The 24569-nt window shown below is 45.0% G+C and overlaps 1 protein-coding gene across 1 annotated transcript in view; it reads left to right on the top strand.

Annotated features, from left to right (window-relative positions):
* Positions 1-1496: 1496 nt before the first annotated feature.
* The window catches only part of LOC126236903 (neutral alpha-glucosidase AB), a 126790-nt gene continuing 103717 nt past the window's right edge, over positions 1497-24569 (top strand). The window contains exons 1-2 of the mRNA XM_049946552.1: positions 1497-1705; positions 19615-19710. Coding sequence (XP_049802509.1) covers positions 1692-1705; positions 19615-19710 — 110 coding nt within the window. The 5' untranslated portion in view covers positions 1497-1691. The remainder of the gene's footprint in view (positions 1706-19614; positions 19711-24569) is intronic.

Here is a 24569-nt window from a genome sequence, read left to right as displayed (position 1 = left end):
CTGCTGATATCTGTGCAAGGACGGAATGGCTTTCAAGCTGCGCAAACAACAACATCAGGTTGTGTTGCGAGAAGGGCGGCGGTTTATTAGTAGCCCTATTAATTTTACTGCTATGTTGACTGGCGGATTGTCCATTTTGTGCGGGAACAAGAGCGGCGCGGCTGATGCGGAAATAATGAATGTTCACTTTACGATGAGGTGTGAACGCTGAATCCGACGCGGTTGTATTTTGTGTTCCCGTCGGGATCACCAAATATGTGGTATCTGATAGAGTTGAACATTTATTTCCACATAAAACACGTCTATGCAAGATAGCTTACAAGCGGGCAACGCTTTACAGTTACTGTAAAGAGCGGCATGGAATAGTTTATATATCTAACGTTAAGGAGTAAATGGAACGACAAATACTACAGTCGGATCCACGAACGATGGCGGTTCGCGCATGTCGAGACAGAACGGGGAATGCATTGTTGCCGGTTCCAAGCAACAGTTGGCGGCACGAGCATACGCTTCCTTTGTGCTTGATGTAAGCGTTTATCTGGCAAATTATGTCTCTCACTTGCTTGTGTAGCCATGACAACACGCAAAAAATGAAATAAAAGTTCACTAAATAACTAGCTGCAATCGTGTTAAATGGTCGCATTGCATACAACATTCACAGCACAGCTGTGCGCTCATTGGCTGTCGGTGAATGATGGTGCATGTGCGCGGAACGACCCTAAACTCGACCGCCATCGCTCGTGACCCCACCTATAGTGACATCACACGGAATATTTATACGCCACTGTACACTCGTGTTTGCGGAGACAGAGTGAGATGCTTCCGGTCTTATTCAAGTTGTGTGTCACATATGTTTCAAATGTAGGCTGAAATAACCACAAATAGTTCATTGAGACTATTAATATCAACATAATGTCTTCCCGATATTTAGGGCTTCATTAAATCTGCATGTTGATGTTTTACATAAATATGAAACAGTGTATATGAAACAGTGTATCTCTTCATTCATTTTTAATGAAGTAACTATATTTTACACGGAAAACTCATCCTACGATGTTTATTTCCTTCAGTTAGGGTAATTTTTAACAAATTTTATTACAGTGTTTCTTTCGATGTTTTACGTTTCAGAGGCAATTAACTGTTCTCAAATTCGAAGTGCAAGAGTAGGTGAGCAAATAAAGATCTATCTTTCTATCTTAAGTAATGACACGAGTGCTAAACCAAAGAAACATTATTTTTGTAGAAAAGTGCTGCACTCCATCGTTCTCGTTGTATGTACAACGGAGCAGTAAATTGTTAGTAAGTCTTGATTATTTGTAGAAATGTGCGACACCGCATCGTTTTCGTTGTATGTACAACGAAACAATAAATTGTTAGTGAGTCTTGATTCTTGGCACGAATAAACCTCTGTTACGTCGTATTGTCAATAAACCGCGCACGAGGACACGTGTCTTCACAGGAATGCCTCGTGCAGCGATGCTGTTTTGTAATCAGGTTTATCAGATTGCAGCGAACGTGGTTATCAGTAAAGGAAAACAATATATATTTCATTGAGTCAAAAATTTAAAAAAATTGGTTGATGGCGATCTCATTTTTCACACTGCACGCAATCTTCACGGATAGTTATCTTTGATCGTAGCTGCGTTTGGTAAGCAGAAAAGCAGTCGTGATTGTGAGTTAGAGCCGGCAAGATGTGGCGCAGAGTGTAAGTAAAGTGAAAATATAAACAAACTTTAGGAATTTATGACCGTAGAATATGATTCCCCCAAGAAAAATTCGTTAACTGTATATATTTGAGAACCCCTGAAAAGTTAGAAGGGTTATTGTACAAGTCTTTCTTATCCTGTTTCGCAGATCACTGTGTTTTTGTTGTGCCTTTATGTCAACGAAATCGTCTCTCAACTTTGCGTATCAGTATTTACATAAAACAAACCATCCAGCGCGTTTGTTTTACCGAATGTGTGTTTTGTACATTAATATTTAAGACGTGGAACTTATAACACTAGTTGTATGGAATGTAATTTGCAAATGAGTGATACGTAGACCTACTCCAATGTATTATTTGAGATTTCGTGATCCGTGCCCAAACGAGATTATTAAACAATCAGGGCAAGTTTTTTTAGTGCCTGAAACTGCAGCTATTAGAAAGGCTTTTCAGCTAAGTGCTATTGCGAGATACACCTCTCAGTTCCGTCACTGTGGGCTCCTGTGGCAGCATTTGGCATATTGCAGGAATGTGTCCAGTTTTGTGGTTCATCCTTAATTGTACTGGATTTTTTCCTGCGTCGCTAAGGAAGTCGAATGCCCCCCCCCCCCCCCCGCCTATATTTTTCGTCGTCTCTTCTGTAAATAGTCTACGCTTTGTCGCGTTAGTCAGCCCCATCCGAAGTTTGGAGCCATGTTTCCTCTCTCAAATCGTTTTGGATCATACAAAATGTGGATCAGTACGTAAGTTCTAACATTTATCAAATTATCAGTGTTGAAGGATGGTTTTCAGAAAGTCTGTACTGCTTAGTTCGTTAACTTTCTAGGTGTTTAACGTGTCCTGTTTGTTGTACCTGTTAATCTGCAGAGGAATGTATGGTTTTACTCTTCTGTTTCACCTTTTATAAATGACATGGTGCACTAATATTATGCGTTCTTCTGTTAAGGAAGTGCTTTGTCACCTGCATTGGGAAGTGAGATGTGAGACAATCCATCCAGTTATCAGAGTTTGGCTGCTGTAGGATCTTTTTTGCTGTTCTAGCAATGCTTTATGCAGGTGTAAAGTCTGATAAACTGAAGCCTTTGGTACCACTATGTCAGCTCACAACAAGACTGTCACCTTTCGCTCTAATCCATATCTTGAAATACGGTACAGGATAAGTTGGTCACCACAACCTACCTCACTGACATACTATAAATGCTAAAAAAGCCAGTTCCCCCCCCCCCCCCCCCTCCCTGTTTGTGCATGAATGATGTCTCATGCCACATCATCATCACATCGCGGGGCGAAGCTTCTATCAGGTATTGACGGGTTGAGTTGCCTGAGATAATCTGTTTGAGCCACAGTAACTAGCTGGATGAGTCAGGAAATGGATTACACATAATTAGTGGGTGTCTTGTGAATAATGCAAGCTATCAGTAAATTCTTTGAAGTTACACAGATGGCATATCTTGGATATTTTGGTTTGTATTTTTCAGTTGAAGGCAACTGCTGTGGGTTTTGTTTAGAAGTTACCTATTTCTTGTGGCTAGTGATTCTTATCATGTTGTACACTATGTCCCTGTATGTGTCATGAAGATATAAATCCTTTGAGGGAAATTTTTTGGATTGTGTTGTATACCAGACTGTATTCAATATGCTTTTATGTTGAAGTGCTGACAGATTGAACTGTAGCTTAGACTTAAGTCTGAGTTAGGTTTGAAACTGACAATTTGGTCAAGAGAGGGCGAAACCAACTAATGTGTCATGACAATCTTTCTTGGATATAAAGTGCGTTTTCCATAGTTGAATCTGCTTCTGCGTACAGAATTGCTGTTTTTCCCACTGTGATCTGATGGTTTTGAGTTTCTCTTCTGCCCTCTTCTCGCATTCCTGAAAAAGTCCTGACAGTTTGTGTATTTGTGCCAAATTATGCAATAAATTGCAGAGAACTGTCTAAGTTGCAATATTATTTTTTTTATCACTTGATGACTAATTGAGAGCCCAACCTCATTTTCAAATCGTCCAATAAGCTGTGCAATAATATACATTACAACAGACACATGACTGTGCATTATAGGTATACATCGTGTAAAGCAGTGAATTTCATTCACCGTATATTTGTGTTATTAGTGATGTCATCTCTCTATTGGCATAGTTTTGTGTTGTTAATGAATCCCTTCATTCGGGCATTACATCAAACAGGACCATTCTGTGTGAAATACAGGATTAACGGAGACTGGGATACCACCCATTTGCTTTGACCACTGATGTCATCAGCATGCCAAAAACCCCTATTTCGAACATATCCAACGTGGCTATCAACACATCTGCAAAACCACAGATAATACACAAAGTAGTTCAGTGACTAAGCCCAGTGAACTGTGGAAAATGGGGTTGTGGACGGGGACAAACTAAGAATTCAATAATAAGAACAGAAACACTGTTTGAGGTGCAGCACTCCACAAAAAACAAAACACTGGAAACCATAAAAAAAATAAAACTCAGCAAAGTCATACAAAATGCAACATAAGGTCATGGTATCCCAGACTCAAGGTAACCTATATAACTCAAACTTAGTCCAGGATACCAATAACTCCTCCCCCCCCCCCCCCAAATCTCCCCCCATCACAACTACAAAAGGCAGTATCCCAATCTCCACTTAACCTATATACTTCAAATCAAGACCCGGATAGCAATAACATAAACCACTAAAGCATGCCACCTCTTCATATGCTGTGCCCTCTAACACGTCATTTCCATTGAGACCGACAACCTCACAGTTGGGTCTCCTCCCCCAAATCAACCCTCGAACCCTCATTTCCATTCCAAAACACAGACAAACCAAAGCTCAGTGACATCATGCAACACAACTACCGTGTGGGTCAAAGCAGACCTGTAGTATCCTACAGCCAAGTATACCCTACAGATAGAAGCAACTCATTTTTCCAATGGAGGTTACAGTAGTCTTGGATCACTGTCGGAGAGAGAATTTGTGTTGTCTTGTGTGTTTCTTCATAAATTTGCAACACATATGAAACCCACCAATAACAGTCATACGAACAGGCAACAAATCCAAGTATGCCGGTTAACAGCAGTTCATTCACCATAGCAATCACTGGCTCTTCTCTCCTTACTAAAGAAGCAGAATATGTCTTTGTTTTTACTATACCTTTATTAATAGGTGTTAAACGATGAAGCTTCTGGGTACCTGGAATTGTCCTTGTATTCTTGAAATGTAGCTTCAGCTTGGCAATGTCTTCATCATGATGGGAAGCCAATGTATAGTAGAAGACACATAAAGGAACATTTTCTTTGCACCACTGAAACAACTGTTGTGGTGACAAAATATGGCTTTCATGAGGCCACTTGAGACCCTGCAACCCCATCACAAGGTCCTTTACCATCTGCTATAGCAAAAAAAAGTGCTTTTGTGCAGGAAAGAATATACACATACTATGAAGGTAGTCATGTATGACACATGGTTTATTTCATTAGCAATTGTGTGTCTGTAGTAAGCAACAAATGATTGAATTGTAACCTGTGAATTATTTTCATGAAATCCCTGTACTTCATTCTGAGTATGAAGAAGTCACAAACAAAAAGATGTTCACTTACTTTGAGTTCTTCACTAGCTGCTCCTGCTTGTGTACTCTAATTCCACTTTCTTTGACAAACACAGTCTTTTGTTCCTGGCACCACACGGCTCACATTATGATCAAGGTAAAAATCACGTACATGCTGAACAGTTTTCTCACTCAGTACAGTATCTTATGTGGCTTTGGATTTGGTGTCACTAGTATAACATGTTTTGCTATAAAACGATATGCTCTTCGAATGATGTAATATGAAGCAGAAAATTCTTTCATGGTTTCCCTTTTACTCCAGCTTGTTGGAAGTACTATCAAAATTTGTATTTTGTCATACATGCAATCTGAACTGTTCAAATAATCTTTCAGCTGGGCTTTGATTTCTCCTTTTCCATTTCTTTCACATTGTTCTTTTTCCAGTTGTGCCACATAAGTATGCTTCAACACTGAGGCAATGTCTTTCAGTTTTCGCTTTGGGTACTTTATCTCACTCTGAAGCCTCCTTTTCTTCACAGGAGACTCACGTAAATACTGAAGGCTAGTATTTAAAGAATAAAGTGTCAATCCAATGCTGTTTCATCTTCAATTAAATTTTCTCTGGAAGTACGTAGTACAGCTGGGGAGCAGCACCTGCAGGTATTGATGAGTTTTGGGATATTTGCTTCCTACATTTGCTGAAAACTTTCCCACCTAGCAATACATTAGGATAATGTTTTACTATCCACTCTTGACACATGCTTCAAATTCTTCTGTATTCTTGTATGACCTCCTTTAAAGTCGAATTGCAATTTAATTTCTACTTGAAATCCATTTTTTGCAAACTACTCCTAAATATTACAGCAACTATACACTGCAAGTTGGGTACACTCATGAAGCAAGTTAATGATTAGCGATTGAAAAAATAAAAAGTCTCTGATTAGCTGTTCACAAGAAGAAATGTTCATCAGTTGCTTAGAATAAATTTTGGCCATGATGCCTTTGGTGTGTCATCTTGATATACACCATCTGTATAGTAATGTATTGGAACAATTCAATACATTTTTTCAAAAAAATTGAAGATGATGTTTTGAGGTATATAAGGTTAAAGTCAATGAGCTTCAACATGTAAATTCTTATAAACCTGTCATGTTGCATACCAGTGTAAAGCCCTACTCTTTAGCGTTTTGGTGATGTGAGTTTCATTGCTTTATCTGGGTTAGAATCAGAATTATACTCATTTATGTTGAGACAGATGCATGTAAATTTCACACAGTTTCCAAACTAGCAGACCTATGAGTTTCTTCACAACTGTCATATAATGTTATAAATTGGTATTTTCCATCTCTTACTTGGATCCTCCCCCCTGTGGGTCCAGGGATTAGAATATGCCTGAGGTATTCCTGCCTGTCGTAAGAAGCGACTAAAAGAAGTTTCACACATTTTGGTCTTTATTTGATGGTCGCCTGTAGGGTTTGACCTCCATTTTTCAAAATTTTCCCGAAGAGCTAGCCAATTGGGGCAGGGCGCCTTACATGATGCATCGTGTCTTGAAATATTGAGGCCACTTTATCGTCGTCGCATTGCAGTCCAGCTCATTCTCCATCTCTGGGGCGAGGACACCTTCCTGGTTGCATTTTCCATACAGTGTTGCTTTTTCCATTGGCGAGGAGCATGGTCTTCTTTGCACCTAATATCCAGCACCGTAGCCAGTCTGTTGTGGTGGGGCCCCCATGTACCCTGTTGGTTGTAGCCCCTTGACAACACAGGGATCACTCTGCTGATGCCTGCACCGTTAGCTCCCCACATATGCCAAGGAGTAGATGGCCATCACCTTGGGGCATCAGGACCCCTCAGCAAAGGCCATCTTGCCAGGTGGCTTTTGCAGCAGCTGGGTGGCACCCGTAGGGAGGGCGCCTGGTCGGAGTGGGTGGCATCAGGGCAGATGACTCGCAATGAAGCATACCACATCATCACTTGCAGATGATCAAACACCAGCAGTCTCTGAGCATTCCAAGTCTCAGTACAATGCAAGAACGCATGACTGTATATCATTCCGCTCCCTGGCCACACTATGGGAGGAACACCAGGCTAAGGATGTCAGCGAACCTTATTCACCCTGGTACCTCGTATGTACGAGGACTAATGGGGAATCCTTTGTTTTGATGAAGCTACAGTTTTTTGTAGAGCATTTAGGTGACAAGTTTGTGGAGGTGGAGCTCTTGTCCAAAATGCAATCTGGGTCAATCTTGATAGAAACAGCATCCTCCGCCCAGTCACGGGCTTTACTTGCTTGTAACAAGTTGGGGGATGTTTTTGTTACCATCTCGCCGCATAAGAGCTTAAATATGGTCCAACGTATTACATTCCACAGGGACCTTCTTCCCCCCAGGGGGTCCACAACTCTTTTGTGGATACGTGCGTAGCGAGCACGGGACCCCGAGCTAATGTGGCCTTCCTTCCTTCCCGGGCTGCATACCTTCCCTTTCTGCATCCTTCCCCATCCCCCCCCCCCCCCCCCCCCCACCTCCGCCTCTTTCCTTCCCTTTCTGCCCCTCTGGGAGTATGTTTTGTGCCTACGTCCGGAGACGGACGCTCGAAACTGTAACAAATTCTTTGCTTTCTCCACTTGCAAGTCTTCGTCCTGCCCTTGTCCTTCTCTTTTCCTTACCTCTTCTCTTTGCCCTTTTCTCCGCTGCGGCGTTTGAGACCCCTTTCCTTTCCCTTTCTCTTTTTTCCTCCCTGTGCTTGTCTGAAGGCTGACCCACGCATTTCCATGCGTAGCCGGGGACAGGGTACCGCATAATTCCCCGCCCCGGGTAGACGGGTAGGACACGTACGTACCCCCTGGTAACGGCCAGGCCCAGGGAGGGGTGATTACCCGAGCTGATACCTTCCGAAAGTGCCGATTGGTCCCTCCGTCCGTTTTTCGGGAGGTGTGACCTGAGGTGTGAACAATCACCTAAGGCGGGAGTGCCCTCAGAGAGGGCCCCCACAAGGAAGGAGTGCGCCATCGGAGACGCCGGTAATCATGGGAGATACTTTCGCAATGGTTTCCTCATCTTCTACTATGTCAGCTCACAAGTGTAAGTTCAATGAGTCTCAGCCACAGACAGTCCTTCCATCGTTGCCACAGTTCCTTGTTGTTTCTCGGTCTGACGAAGGTCACGACTTCTCCACGGTCAACCCTTTCATTATTCAGAAATGTGTCGACGCAATTTCAGGTCCTGTGAAGTCTTGTTCCAGATTACGAAATGGCACCTTGTTGTTAGAAACAGTCAGTGCCCTCCAGGCACAAAAATTGCTGCGTACTTCACTGCTACACACCTTCCCTGTCCGGGTGGAACCGCACCATACTTTCAATTCATCACGTGGGGTCGTTTATACACGCTCCCTCGACGGATTGTCCGACGAGGAAATTAAACACTACCTGTCTGACCAGGGCGTAACGGCTGTTCATAGAGTCATGAAAAGGGTTGATACGAACATCATTCCAACCCGTACTGTCTTCTTGACATTTGACAAAGTTCAACTCCCATCGAAAATCAAAGCAGGCTATGAGATAATTTCCGTTTGCCCTTACATCCCAAACCCTACGCGTTGCTATCGGTGTCAGCGGTTCAATCACACCAGCCAGTCCTGTTCCAATCCGGCCAAATATGTTACGTGTGGCAAGGATGCCCATGAGGGTGCTTGTCCACCTCCATCCCCTCGTTGCATCAACTGTATGGGTGACCACGCTGCTTCCTCTCGAGATTGCCCCATTTTTAAAGATGAAAAGCTCATTCAGGAAATCAGAGTGAAGGAAAAGGTGTCGACCTTTGCTGCTCGAAAATTATTCACCAGTCGACAGCCCACCGTGCCTCAGACAGGAAAATACCGCACTGTCCTTGCCTCTCCTCGGCCAACAAAGGAGGCAGCCACGCAGACTTGTGACCTTACCTTTAATGCCACGGTCGTCAGATCGGCCAGCGCAAAGATCGCCCGTTCAACCTCCCCACTTTCGCCTGCCCACTCTATGGCTCACCCTTCATCGGGTTCTGCTAAATCTCGAGCCCAAAAGTCAGACACCAAGACTTCGAAAAAAGAGCATACTCATGAAGATTTTTTACGTACCCCAACTTCACAACCATCGGTTCCTCCTTCATCTAAACATCATGTTTCCAAGAAGACTAGTAAGAAACCCAGTTCATCTCCTTCTCCGCCAAGGCGTGTCTCATCTACAGCACCACCTGCCAGTAATCGCCCTCGGCTGTCTTCTGTGTCACCGAGGCGCACTGCTGGCGGCCGATCAACCGGCCGATCGCTGGTGGCAGGAGCTCCTCCTGAACAACCTATGGATCAGGATCTTCTGCCTTCGGCTGAATGCCATTCCATGCTGTCGGTCGCAAGCTCTGAGCAGTCGCTGAGTTGACGGCAACCTTGGTCACATTCCTCCATTTTCTGTTCACCCTATGTCCATTATCCACTGGAATATCCGCGGCCTTTGAGCCAATCGGGATGAATTGTCGATCCTCTTACATTCCTACTCGCCGGTCATCTTCTGTCTTCAGGAAACGAAGCTGCGTCCCCATGACCGCTTTGTTCTCCCCCTTTTTCAGTCCGTCTGATTTGATCTCCCCTCTGTTGAAGGCACTCCAGCACATGGAGGACTCATGATTCTTCTCCATGATACTCTCCATTATCACCCAATCCCCTTAAACGCTTCCTTCTAAGCTGTCGCTGTCCGTCTTTCCCTATCTGGATATACCTTTTCTCTTTGTACTGCATACATTCCATCGTCCACGCCAATGGCACGAGCTGATCTCCTTCATCTTCTTGGTCAGCTTCCACCCCCCTATTTGCTGGTTGGGGACTTCAATGCCCACCACCCGCTTTGGGGATCTCCACATCCTTGTCCGCGTGGCTCATTGATGACACACACTCGAGTGACCACTTTCCATGTGTCCTTAGACTGCAGCCTCAACAGCCATATATGCACCCGCGACGCTGGAAGTTTGGCGAAGCCGATTGGACTCTTTTTTCGTCTCTAGCGACATTCGATGACCGTCACTTTCCTAGCGTCGACGATGAGGTCACACATATTACAGACGTTATTCTTACAGCTGTGGAACGTTCAATACCACGCACCTCCCCATTGCCCCGGCGCCCCCCCCAGTTCCTTGGTGGAACGCGGCATGCCGTGATGCACTACGTGAGCGGCGATGTGCTCTTCGCGTTTTCCGCCACCATCCTACTTTGGACAACTGTATCCGCTATAAGCAGTTCCGAGCGTGATGCCGTCGCGTCATCCGCGATAGCAAGGAGGAAAGCTGGAAATTCTTTACTAGCTCATTTAACACCTTCACTCCCTCCTCAGAAGTTTGGAGTCAGATTCGACGGTTCTCAGGCGCGCCTTGTTTCTCCCCGGTCTGTTGGCTCACTGTCGTGCATGATACATTAGTGGACCCCGTCGCAATTTCTAACTCATTGGGTCAACACTTTGCTGAGATTTCGAGCTCTTCAAATTACCCGCCAGCGTTTGTCCCGAAGAAACGTGCAGCGGAAGTGCGACCTCTTGCTTTCTCCTCTCAAAATCGCGAAAGCTACAATAATGTTTTCTCCATGCGGGAACTCCAACATGCACTCTCTTCTTCTCGCTCCTCCGCCCCAGAACTGGATGGTATCCACATCCAAATGTTGCTGCATTTATCATACCATAGTCTGCGTTACCTCCTTCGCCATTATAATCGAATTGGACCGATAGTACTTTTCCCAGACGATGGCGGGAAGCTATCGTCGTTCCTGTTCCGAAACCTGGAAAGGACAAACATCTCCCCTCTAGTTATCGCCCCATTTCTCTCACGTGCAGTGTATGTAAGGTTTTGGAGCGTATGGTGAATTGCCGTTTAGCTTGGTGGCTGGAGTCCCGCAGTCTTTTAACACCTGCCCAATGCGGTTTCTGAAAGCATCGTTCTGCAGTTGACCATCTTGTTGCTCTCTCCACTTATATCATGAACAATTTTCTCCGGAAACGCCAAACAGTAGCAATATTTTTTGATCTGGAGAGAGCATACGATACCTGTTGGAGGACAGGAATCCTCTGCACACTGTTCTCTTGGGACTTTCGAGGTCGGCTGCCCCTTTTTCTTCACGAATTTATGGCAGAGCGCACATTTAGAGTGCGGGTGAACACCACTCTCTCCCGTACTTTCTCCCAAGAAAACGGGGTACCCCAGGGCTCCGTGCTGAGTGTTGTACTGTTTGCCATTGTCATAAATCCAATTATGGATTGTCTCCTTCCTGATGTCTCGGGCTCCCTCTTTGTGGACGATTTTGCGATCTACTACAGCTCTCAACGGACCAGCCTTCTTGAACGACGTCTTCAAGGATGTCTCGATCGCCTCCACTCATGGAGCATCGAAACCGGCTTCCGTTTTTCTCCCAGTAAGACCGTTTGTGTTAATTTTTGGCGACGTAAGGAGTTTCTTCCACCCTCCTTACATCTAGGACCTGTCAACCTTCCATTTTCGGACGTCGCTAAATTCTTGGGTCTTATGTTTGACAGAAAACTGTGCTGGTCCTCTCACGTTTCCTATCTTTCGGCTCGCTGTCTGCAACCCCTCAATACCCTCCGTGTCCTGAATGGTACCTCCTGGGGAGCGGACAGAGTGGTCCTTCTCCGCCTCTATCGCGCCTTAGTGCGCTCGAAATTGGACTATGGAAGCATAGTTTACTCCTCTGCTCGGCCGTCTATTCTTCGGCGTCTCGACTCTATCCACCACCGTGGATTACGTTTGGTGTCTGGAGCTATCCTTCTGAGTCGTTATACTAGCCATCTGTCTTCCATGCCTGCTAATCCAGCCCATGACATTTTTTTCGACGCCTCCTTGGATGTAGGGTATGCAGGCCGCCCTTCCTCCCTACTACCACCAAGAGTCCGCTTCCGTCAACTGCTCCATTCTCTTTCCTTCCGCTTTCCTAAAACCTTCTTGACAACTTGGGGCACAGCACCGCCTTGGCTCCGTCCCCGGATCTGCCTGCTCCGTGACCTTTGTCAATTCCCCAAGGATGGTACCCCTTCACTTGTTTATCGTCGGGCATTTGCTGCTCTATGTGCACAAATGAAGGAAGCCACATTTATTTACACTGATCGCTCGAAAACATCGTTAGGTGTAGGGAGTGCCTATATTGTTGGCGACACCCCAAATCGATTTCGGCTTCCCGACCAGTGTTCGGTTTATACTGCGGAGCTTTACGCTGTTCTCCAGGCTGTCCACTACATCCGCCGCCATCAGCGGATACAGTATGTTATCTGTTCAGATTCTCTCAGCTCTCTCCTCAGTCTCCAAGCTCTGTACCCTGTCCACCCTCTGGTCCACCGGATTCAGGACTGCCTGCGCTTGCTCCATTTGGGGGCATCTCTGTGGCGTTCCTCTGGCTCCCAGGACACGATGGTATCTGTGGCAATGATGCGGCCGATATAGCGGCCAAGGCTGCAGTCTCTCTTCTTCGGCCAGCTATTCGATCGATTCCCTTCGCCGATCTACGGAGCGTTTTATGTCGTCGTATTGTTGTTTTATGGCACGCACATTGGTCGACACTTCCCCATAATAAATTGCGGGATGTGAAAGCTCTTCCCTGTGCTTGGACCTCTTCCTCCCGAACGCGTCGTCGGGAGGAGGTCTTTTTAGCCATCGACATCTTTTAAGCGGCGATCCTCCCCCACTCTGTCCCCACTGCTCTCAGCTGTGGACGGTAAGACACCTTTTAATTGAGTGCCCCTATTTTACTCTGTTACGCGCCCGTCTACAGCTGTCGCCTGATATATCGTCCATTTTAGCAGATGACACACGCTCGGCCGATCGCGTTCTCGAGTTCATTAGTGCCAGTGAGATGACGTCAGTCATTTGAAGCTCTTTTTGGGGACAACCAACCCCTTTCTGTAGTGGATTTTTAAGCTTTCCTTCTGCTTTTAGTTTCTCCAATTTTTTGAGTTTCGTTCCCATTGCTGCTGCCTTTCATTTTCGTTTTTTACTGTTTCCTAAGTCACAGACCAGGCGCTAATGACCATAGCAGTTTTGCGCCTTAAAAAAAAAAAAAGGGACCTTCTTTTGCAGTCTGATGACAAGCTGCGCGCCAATTTAGAGTGGCGAGGTGATCATTTTGTCCAGCGCATCCATCAGGGTCTGAGGGATAATCCGGTTGCCACCGGTGCTTTCATCTTGGCCTTTGAGGTGGTCAAGGTGATGGTATACCAGTTCCCACTTCTCAGCTGGAGAAGCATAAGTGTTCTTCGGCTCCTCTCGCCAGGAAGTGGTCCCTTGGGTCACTCCTTTCCCAGGTTTCTGCTACTGGGAAAGATGACGCCCACCAGAGGCTGAAGAGCCCAAAAGCAGCTGATCGTAGGGCTTCACACTCATCGTCAGTCCTGGAGACTGAATCAGTGAAGCCTTCCCAGTCAGAGAAACCTAAGGAGCAGCTAGAAAACACCATAAGAAGACCCCTAAGACCAAGGAAATTGTGGTGGCACTCATACTACCACTACCTACTAGCTCTGTGTCTGGGGATAAGCGGAGGTTCTGGCGTCCACTGAGGACCTAGATCTCACTGGACCCTCAGACACAATGGATATAGACTGCTCAAGCAATAAGTCGGTGGCAGCAGGTGACCCTGAGACATAAACTGTGTCATTGAATGTTCCATGCCTTCCCAATCTCATGACAACGTCATGCTCCAGTGGAATTGCGCCGTTTTTTTCCACTGCCTGGCTGAGCTACTGCAGCTGTTAAGCTTTACACCTGCTATCTGCATCGCCCGCCAGGAAACCTGGTTCCTGGCATTGCGGACCACTGCCCTCCACAGCTATGAGGGATATTACAGGAACCATAGCGACTATAATCAAGTGTCGGGTGGAGTTTGCATTTATGTCCTAAACTCAGTCTGTACTGAAGCTGTGCCTCTTCAAACCCCTCTTGAAGCTGTGGCTGTCAGAATAAGGACAACACAGGAAATAACTGTTGCAATGTATATCTTCCTCCAGATGGTGCAGTACCCCTGGATGTATTAGCTGCACTGATTGATCATCTCCCTAAACCATTCCTACTTTTGGGAGATTTTAACGCCCATAACCCCTTGTGGCGTGCCACCTTGCTTACTGGCCGAGGCAGAGATGTCGAAACTTTACTGTCTCTGTTCGACCTCTGCCTCTTAAATACTGGGGCCGCCACACATTTCAGTGTGGGTCGTGGTAGTTACCCGGCCATTGTTTTATCCATTTGCAGCCCAGGACTTCTCCCATCTAGCCACTGGAGAGCACATGACCTGTGTGGCAGTGACCACTTCCCCATCTTCCTATCACTGCCCTGGCATCAGGCCCATGGACGCTTGCCCAGATGGGCCTTAAACAAGGCAGATAGGAAACTTTCACCTCTGTGGTCACTGTTGACTCTCGCCCACATGGTAACACTGATGTGATGTTTGAGCAGGTGACAACAACAATCGTTACTGTGTTGGAAAATATGATCCCTCGCTCTTTAGGGTGCCCCGGCCAAAGGCGGTCCCTTGGTGGTCGCTGGAAGTCGCTGAGGCGATTAAGGAGCATCGCCGAGCTCTACAGTGGCATAAGCGGCACCCTTCCCTGGAGCACCTCATAGCCTTTAAGGGGTTCCGTGCCCACGTTCGCCAGCTTATCAGAAGACAGAAGCAGGAGTGTTGGGAGAGATACGTCTCAACCATTGGGTGCCATGCATCATCTTTCCAAGTCTGGACGAAGATCAGACATCTTTTTGGGTACCAGACCCCAGCAAGTGTCCCTGGCATTAACATCAATGGAATGTTATCTACCAAAGCAGACGTGGTTGCTGAGCACTATGCTCAAGCCTCTGCGTTGGAGACTACCCCCTAGCCTTTCTCACCCTCAGATGGTGGATGGAAAGGGAAGTTCTCTCATTCGCTACACGCCACAGTGAGCCCTATAATGCCCCATTTCCAGAATGGGAGCTCCTCAGTACCCTTGCACATTACCCCAACACAGCCCCTGGGCCAGATCGGATTCATTGTCAGATGATTAAACATCTCTCATCTGACTACAAGCAACATCTTCTCATCATCTTCAACCGGATCTGGTGCGATGGCATCTTTCCATCGCAGTGACGGTAGAGCACCATCGTTCCGGTGCTTAAACCTGATAATAACCCGTTTGATGTGGATAGCTATCGGCCCATCAGTCTCACCAATGTTGTTTATAAGCTGCTATAATGTATGGTTTGTCGGCAGTTGGGTTGGGTCCTGGAGTCACATGGCCTACTGGTTCCATGTCAGGGCAGCTTCTGCCAGGGTCGCTCTACCACTGATAGTCTTGTGTCCCTCAAGTCTACCATCCGAACACCTGGTCGCCGTGTTTTTTTATTTACGAAAAGCGTATCACACGAACTGGCGACATCATATCCTTGCCACATTATACGAGTGGGGTCTCCAAGGCCCTTTCCAGATTTTTATCCAAAATTTCCTGTCACTTTGTACTTTCCGTGTCCAAGTTGGTGCCTCCCATAGTTCGCCCCATATCCAGGAGAATGTGGTCCTGCAGGGCTCCATATTGAGTGTATGTCTATTTTTAGTAACCAATAATGGTCTAGCAGCAGCTGTAGGGTCGTCCGTCTCACCTTCTCTGTATGCAGACGACTTCTGCATTTCGTACTGCTCCACCAGTACTGGTGTTGCTGAGCGGTGCCTACAGGAAGCCATCCACAAGGCACAGTCATGGGCTCTAGCCCACGGTTTCCAGTTTTCGGCTGCAAAGTTGTGTGTTATGTGCTTCTGTCATTGCCATACTGTTCATCCAGAACCAGAACTTGACTTTAATGACGATCCACTCATTGTAGTGGAGACATATCGATTCTTAGGACTGGTTTTCGACGCCCGATTGACTTGGCTTCCTCACCTCCATCAGCGTAAGCGAAAGTGCTAGCAGCACCTCAGTGCCCTCTGCTGCCTGAGAAACACCAACTGGGGTGCAGATCGCTCTACGCTGCTGCAGCTCTACAGAGCCCTTGTTCAATCCCACCTTGACTATGGGAGTCTGGTTTATGGTTCGGCGGTGCCATCAGCATTGAGTTTACTTGATCCAGTGCACCACTGTGGCGTTCGCCTAGCGACAGGAGCTTTTCGGACGAGGCCGGTGAGCAGTCTCCTGGTGAGACCAAAGTCCCTCCATTGCAGGTTAGGTGTGTGCAATTGCTCTCCAATTATGTTGCATACATTCATAGTTCTCCTGCGCATCCAAATTATGGTCTCCTTTTCCTGCCCCTGGCGGTTCATCTCCCACATCGGCAGCCCAGGTCAGGGCTTACAGTTGCAGTTTGTGTGTGATCCCATCTCTCCGAACTGGAGTCCTTGCCTTTACCACCTTACTTGAGGTTCTTTCACGAACACCTCCTTGGTGTACACCTAGGGCGCGGCTTCGCCTGGACCTTTCATATGGCCCTAAGGATTCAGTTAACCGTGCGTCTCTCCGCTGTCACTTCCTCTCGATTATCGACACGTACCGAGGCCATGAAGTGGTTTACACTGATGGCTTGATGGCTGATGGTCACATTGGCTTTGCGTATGTTCATGGAGGACATAGAACAGCCCTCCTTGCCAGATGGCTGCAGCGTTTTCACTGCAGAGCTGGCGGCCATATCTCGTGCTCTTGAGCACATCCGTTCACACCGAGGCGAGTCATTCTCCTGTGTACTGACTTCTTGAGCAGCATACAAGCTATCAGCTAGTGCTACTCTCATCATCCTTTGGTAGCGACCATCCAGGAGTCCATCTATACTCTGGAGTGGTCCAGTCATTCAGTGGTATTTGTGTGGACCCCAGGTCACGTTGGAATCCCAGGCAACGAACTTGCCGACAGGCTGGCCAAACAGGCTACGTGGAAACCGCTTATGGAGATTGGCTTCTCTGAAACTGACCTGCGTTCACTATTACGCCACAAGGTTTTGCGGCTTTGGGAAACAGAATGGCATAACCCAAGTATGCAAAACAAGTTGCACGCCATTAAGGAAACTATGAATGCGTGGAAGACCTCAATGTGCGCCTCTTGCAGGGACTCTGTGGTTCTCTGTCGGCTGCACATTGGCCATACGTGGCTGACACATGGTTACCTCCTCTGCCGCGAGGATCCACCTCGGTGTCACTGTGGCTCACGAATGCTGGTCGTTCATCTCTTGCTGGACTGCCCACTTTTAGCCGCTCTGCGGCGGATTTTTAACTTTCCCAGCACCCTACCTTCGGTGTTCTGTGACGACATCTCAACAGCAGCTTTAGTTTTACATTTTATTTGCGAGGTGAGTTTTATCATTTGCTCTAAGTTTTAGTATATGTCCTTTGTCCCTGTGCGTCCTCCACCCTAGTGCTTTCAGGGTGGAGGTTTTGATGTGTTGCAGAGTGGCTGGCTTTTCCTTTTTATCCTCATGGTCAGCCAGCCATGGTAACCTGCTTTCTTGTTTTAACCTCTTCTACCTGTTTCTTGCGTCTTTGTGGTTTTCTTGTCCCCTTCTGTCCATTTAAGTGTTTGTTGCCCTTCAGTCGTTGTGGTTTTTCCTTTCATTCTGTTTTGTGTTGTAAGTCTCATTGTCTTATTTTCAACCTTGTGACATTGTTTCCTCCGGAACAAGGGACCGATGACCTTGTAGTTTGCTCCCTTCCCCCTCTTTTAAACCAACCAACTTATCTGGATCATTGAATGCACCAAATTGGAAAGAAATGTGTGTCTGGGTGAATGCTGGGTTGAATTAATGTGGAATTGCACATTTCTTTTTAATTGAGTAAACTTATTGCTTCTGTTTGTGTTGATATCACTTCTTTGTATTTGTATCAAAATACACTCAAATAAAAAAAAAAAAAATACATGCCATGAAGGAATTATATGGGTGGGGTGGAAATATGTAGATGTGATGTAGATGTACAGACAAACACATCATTACACTTTCAGAAAAACTGGATGATTTATTCAAGAGAAAGGGCTTCAATTCAAGATTGATGGATATCATGCCAGATTCTGTCCAGTTTATGCGCTAAGTCATCAAAATCCTGAGCTGGTTGGAGGGCACAGTTCATAATGCTCCAATCATTCCCAGTTAGGGAGAGATCTGGTGACCTTGCTGATCAAGGTAGTGTTTGACAAGCACAAAAACAAGCTGTAGAGACTCTTGCCGTATGGGGGCAGGCATTATCTTGCTGAAATATAAGCCCAGAGTGGCTTGCCATGAAGGGCAACAAAAGAGGTCGTAGAAAATCATCTACATACCGCTGCGTTGTTAGGATGCTGCCCATAATAACCAAAGGCATCCTACTGTGAAAAGAAATGGCACCCCAGCCCATCACGCCTCGTTGTTGGGCCGTATGGCAGGCAACAGTCAGGATCGTATCCCACCACTGTCGGAGGTGTCTCCGGACATGTCTGTAGCCTGGAATCTCATGGCCTCATGTAGAATGTCTTCAGTGACGAGTCCCACTTCTAATTGAGCACCACTGACCGGACATGTATGTAGACTCCTCAGACGGCAGTGGGATACCAACTTGATGTCAATTGCTATACAACCAACAGTGAGCGAGTGGTGATCTAAGGTACTATTTCTTTCACAGCAGGACCCCTTCGGTTTTCACCTGCAGCACCCTTAAAGCACAGTTGTATGTTGATGATATTCTATGCCCCATTTTGTTGCGCTTCATGGCAAGCCATCTTGGGCTTACATTTCTGCAACATAATGCCTGCTTGCACACGGTGAAAGTTTCTACTGCCTATCTTTATGCTCTGAATCCAAAATTGGCCAGCAGGATTGCAAAATCTCTTGCCAATTGAGGATGTTTGAAGCATTATGGGCAGGGCCCTCAGACCACCTCTGGATTTTGATGACCTGAAGTGCCAATTGGACAAAATTTGGCATGATACCCTCAGGAGGACATCCAGCAACTCTTATCAGTCCATACTAAGCTGAATAACTGCTTATTTAATGGCCACAGGCGGACCAGTGCATTACATCATCTGATTTTTTTCTGAAATTGTAGTCATCTCTTTGTACATGTGCATCACATCTACAGATTTCTGTCCCATTCAGATAATTCCTTCGTGGTGTGTCATTTTTGTTGTCTTCGAGTGTACTTACAAAACTGTCATAAATGTCACTATTTTAAATTAATAAAATAAAATAACTTTCTAAACATAAAAGCTGTGGCATTTTTTTAATGAATAATTGTGAAGGCAGCTGTGATATACCTTTAAGATACAATGTTTTTTTTTTTCTCTCTTCAGCCTTGTTGCGAGTTGGTTCCCACCCCCTTCCTTCAGTGTAATTATTAAATCCTAACATTCATGTGACTTATGTTTTGTTTCAGGCTGCATCTACATCTAGTGTTTCTGATTTTGCTAAGCAGCTCACTAGGTGTGGACAGAGGAAATTTTAAAGCATGTCAACAAAGCAGCTTTTGCAAGTATGTAAATATATAATTGTGTGCGAGTGTAAAGTTTAACGTATTATTAGATTAATTTCATGTTAGTTGCTTAAGAAAAATATTTAAAAGGGGTTGTATTATGACATCATGCAATTCAGATTTTGATTGTTGTATGTTAGAATGACTTCTGACCCTTAACAGTTAGACATACAGGGAGTGTTGGATAGCACTGTTGCCAGTGTGTGCTGACCGTGTCACACAGAAACCACTGATACTTCTTGCTACTTACTGATGGTATGTCAACAGATTGCACAGTACCAGCTGAACTGTTGGTGGCACAGGAAGGGAAAGCTGGCTTCATATTGGATTTACCATGGCAACTAAAGTCTTGCTCCTCTTTTGCCAGATATACATACTTTTATCACGTGCTTCTTGAAGCTTTACTTTAATCATACTGTAAATTAATTGGTGCTGTGATGTTGCAAGTATGCCTATTTCTCAGTTGCTGTCAATTTGCCGTACAGCATTTTTACTGTTTCTGCATGCCTGAGTTGCTCTGATCAGCATAGAACACTTTTGATTGAAATGTCAGCTATATAAGACCAAAGAATCCCAGGTTAGATATATGTAGGTTGGGGAAGATTATATAGATTGAGGAAGCAGCTCATTAGAAGTTTCCAATGTGGATTCGCTATCTTTCTATTCAATATAACACCACTCTATTCTTAACCTCTCTGCAGGAAGTTTTTTACATGAGTGAATGTTGTCCTTCAAGAGACATTGGTTCATGTAGTGATAAGATGGTATTAAATGGTTTGACCAGAGGTATGCCTGTGATTTTAAGTAACAATTGGACAAGGGTTTTAAAGTTTTGTGGGAAAGGAGGACTCCTAAGATGATAGGGAGTAGATTTTAATGATTAAGTGGCTGATTTTTTTATGTTTCTCAAATTATATTCCAATCCACAAATGATGGCGGTTCGCGCAACTCGAGACACGGAGGGGACTGGCATTGTTGATGATTCCAAGCAACAGTCGCAGTACGCTCACGCGCATGCTTTCCGCTTGAAGGAAGCCATATCCTGCAAATTCTCTCTGACACTTGCTTATGTAGAATTTGTATTTACCACGACCATCAGCAGTGACAACTCGCAACACATGAAATAGAAATTTGACTAAACAACTCGCTACAATCACGTTTAATGCTTGTATTAGCTACGGCATTCAGAGCAGAGCACTTGGAACACTACTGAATGCTCATTGCCTGTCGGAGTATGCAACCACCATCATTTGTGACTCTAACGATAGTGATCAGTCAGTGACATGTATCTGAAGTAGTGTCATTTCATGAAAACATATTTTAAGTTAAGACTGCAGTAATTTTACTTAACTGTGAGGACATGTGTTTGAGCATGTGTGATCTCTCTCTCTCTCTCTCTCTCTCTCTCTCTCTCTCTCTCTCTCACACACACACACACACACACACACACACACAAATATAATTATAATTTTAATTATTGAAATTAAACTTTTACATTTTTTATACTCAGCTGCTCAGTATAATCTTTAATCTGAGTCAGTATTGTTCTGGACAGTGTTAATGTTGGTGTATATGTGGGAAACAGGTCTCCCGCCTCTAGTAGCTCGTTCTGTAGGGATACCATTTCACATGGTCATCCCAGATGGTGATATGGTTCCTTATTTCCAAAAAAGTGCTAATATATCTCTGTGGTGCACCACTACTGTAATATCCTTGCTTGCTTCACAGGCACTATTCATATTCAGCAAGGATGCTTACAACAATCCCATTTCATGCTGTAAAACCAATATCATTATTGTCGGCCTCCAAGATGATTAATATATTTTCAGTAGTCATTAAATAACTTATCAGATTATTAAGAGCAGTACATGGTCGTCTCTTCTCCACTTACAAAGACTTTAGAAGGTCATGGTGAGTAACGGAAGTAACTTTGAAGATATATCAGTGAAGGTAAGCTTGTATAGCAAATCCTGTGTCTCAACACGCCATCCTCTTACCTGACACAACATCAGTGTTGAAATATGATCACTTAGGAGGAAGAGTGCCTGGAAATGATAATGAGCTGCAGTTGGTAAAGCCAACTGCTTAATCACGACGTTACCCTGTTTTCAGCATCTTAGAGTGGAAGTGTTTTAACATGACTGTGTACGTTACACAGATAATGATGCATAGCTTCCTGCACAAATGACCAATGTATGGTGCTTATAATTATATTTTCTATTTAGACAAGTGGGGAAAGACCAGATAGAATGAGTCCTGCCCAATTTTAGCAACATTTTGACACTTGGAGTCAATGCCCAAAAAAATGTGAATAACGTAATGGGCCTATCTGAAAATATGTGAACCATGTTTTTACTGGCTCTCTTTCTCAATTTTTCTCATAGTCCCATGTGTGTTTTAATATTTCTTGCACATGCAGGTGCCTCTGTGGAGACTGTAATTAAGGTATTGTTTGCTAATGATAAAGTTTTGCTGAAGTAGCCTGTATGTTTCTTTCCTTTTGTCTCTTCATTGTGGCCTATTTCCGTGTGTGTTAGTTTTGTTGCATAAATATGCCAAGATGCAGTTTTGCCAATGTTAAAATTGCTTAGTTTAATCCTATGACTTTGAAGATAACGAGACTGATTTTATGGTAGATGTTGTTGCAGATGATTGTGGGGATGATATGATCTATATTCAACAAGAAATTTGAGAGAGTTCAGACAGTGATACTTTCAAACAAAATTCTTGCCATTTTTATTCAGATTTCAGTTAGCAGTGCTTTACAGAGTGATTTTATTTTAAAATATGACTTTGTAGTAGAATCAGGAGAGTAAGGCTGATATGTAGGGCGACGACAGACTGAGTATAGATGGATCATCACTCATCATGTACTAGATACTACTGTATTTTTGGGGCTATCCAGACAGTTCAACTGCTTTTTTCTTTCCTTGCTTCTAACATATTGTGTTATGAAAAACATGGAGGGCAAACTAATGTATATGCCAAACAAAGCATACAATATTTATGAAGCATATATTACTTCCCTTACCCGTACACTATTAAAGTGGGAGTTTCTTTTGTTGAAAAGAGTAATGTGCTCTCGGGAAGGCCAGGTGATGGTTGGAAAAGTGTGACACTGGGACTGTGAAAGACAATAAATTGTGAGGGTCCCGACAAGAGTGACAAGCCCCTGCTGAACTACGAAACAACAGTGATATTATCCTTCAGACGACAAGGAGAATGCCTGTATGGTGATAACTATGATAGAAAATGACCACAGAATGTAAGAGGTACTCAGGGATCCCATATATATGGAACTTAAAGGAGATTCTATGGCTCAAATTATCAGAAAGGTGTGTGCACTGCTTAAGGATACTATAGAGACCCACATAGATTCCACACCTGATATCCGGGCAAACAGTGTAAGGTGCACCACACAGGTTGCAGATACTAGAACCGTCAGAGGCCACTTATAGATGCACGCGCAGCCTTTCCTCCGTGCACTCTACTGACCAGCCTTGCCCTCAGTTACATGTTGGCATTCTGACTAGGATTCTCGGACTAGTAGTGTAGTCGCTCAGTAGCAAGTGTCTTCTTGTACAAGTTATTTCTAGATGCAGTAGTGTTGTGTCCATCATCGTCTGTAGGTTCTAGTGGTTAGAACACGTTGTCAATGAGCAGTGGCGTATTTTCAAATGTTTTTTGTTGTGTGGTTGCTTTTCGCATATTTTTGTGACATGGAGTGTCAAACCCTGGTGCAACAACGGAAGGATCTCATCATGGTCATGCAACAGGCTTTGCCAGCGTTGCTCTCTGAACCTTTGTCTCCAGCTCTGTTTCCTCCTCCGCTCCCACCATTTGATGACAGAAGATTGGGAGGTGTACGAAAAGTGTCTGTGGCATCATTTCCGTGCATTTCATGTTACGGATGTGGAGGTATATCGTGCACTGTTTTTGTCATGTATCGGGTATTGTGGCTGTTGAAGGAACCTTCCTCATTGTCATTTGACAATTTGTGCTCACGGTTGTCTTCCTGTTCTTGCTGCTGCATTCACATTGTGGCAGCTAGGGTTGAATTCTACCACTGCAAGAAACAGCCTCATCAGTCTGATCGTGCCTGGGCCACACCCCTCCACTGTCTTCATCGCAAGTGCCATTTTGTCACGGCCAAGTCAAAAGAATTGTATGCAGACATCATGATTTGCTGCATCATCGACCGTTCTGCCCCAGATAAGGATGTCCAGTAACGGACCCTCCAGTTAGAGAACCCCTCCCTTGAACAAGTTTTGTCAATTTTCCAGTTTTATGAGGTGGCTGGAATGCCATTTTTGTGCTGTGTGGAAATCGCCAGATTAGCCTGCTTGCACTGCCGCTACATCGTTCAGCCTGGAACACTGGGCATGCAGTCAGGCCACTGTACCGCCGTGACACCGCAACAGGTTTCCAGCTGCTCAGATCGGCAGCTGGAAACCTGTTGCGGTGTCACGGCGGTACAGTGGCCTGACTGCATGCCCAGTGTTTCAGGCATAACGATGTAGTGGCAGTGCAAGCAGGCTAATCCGGCAATTTCCACACAGCACAAAAACGGCTTTCCAGCCACCACTCTGTTTTGCCATCCTGTCTGTCATTACTACCGACATGACAGATCAGCGTGTCCCTAGCATTGGGCTGTCTGTCGTTAAGTGTAAAAAAGAAAAGACCACCTTGTGGTAGTCTGCCACTTAGCTCAGAGAACGTGCCAACAGATAATGTGGATGTGGATGTCCAGGAAGTGTTGTCGTCAGGGCTGGTTTCTGATCAGGATCCCAACAACCTTTTTGTCGAGGTTTTGGTTCTCTCACAACTGCACCTACAGTTAGAGACTAGCACAGCAGTTT

This window comes from Schistocerca nitens, chromosome 2, assembly GCF_023898315.1.
Source record: "Schistocerca nitens isolate TAMUIC-IGC-003100 chromosome 2, iqSchNite1.1, whole genome shotgun sequence".
Lineage (NCBI taxonomy): Eukaryota > Metazoa > Arthropoda > Insecta > Orthoptera > Acrididae > Schistocerca > Schistocerca nitens.
Note: the sequence above shows the minus strand (reverse complement) of the source record. Positions and strands in the feature narration are given on the sequence as shown.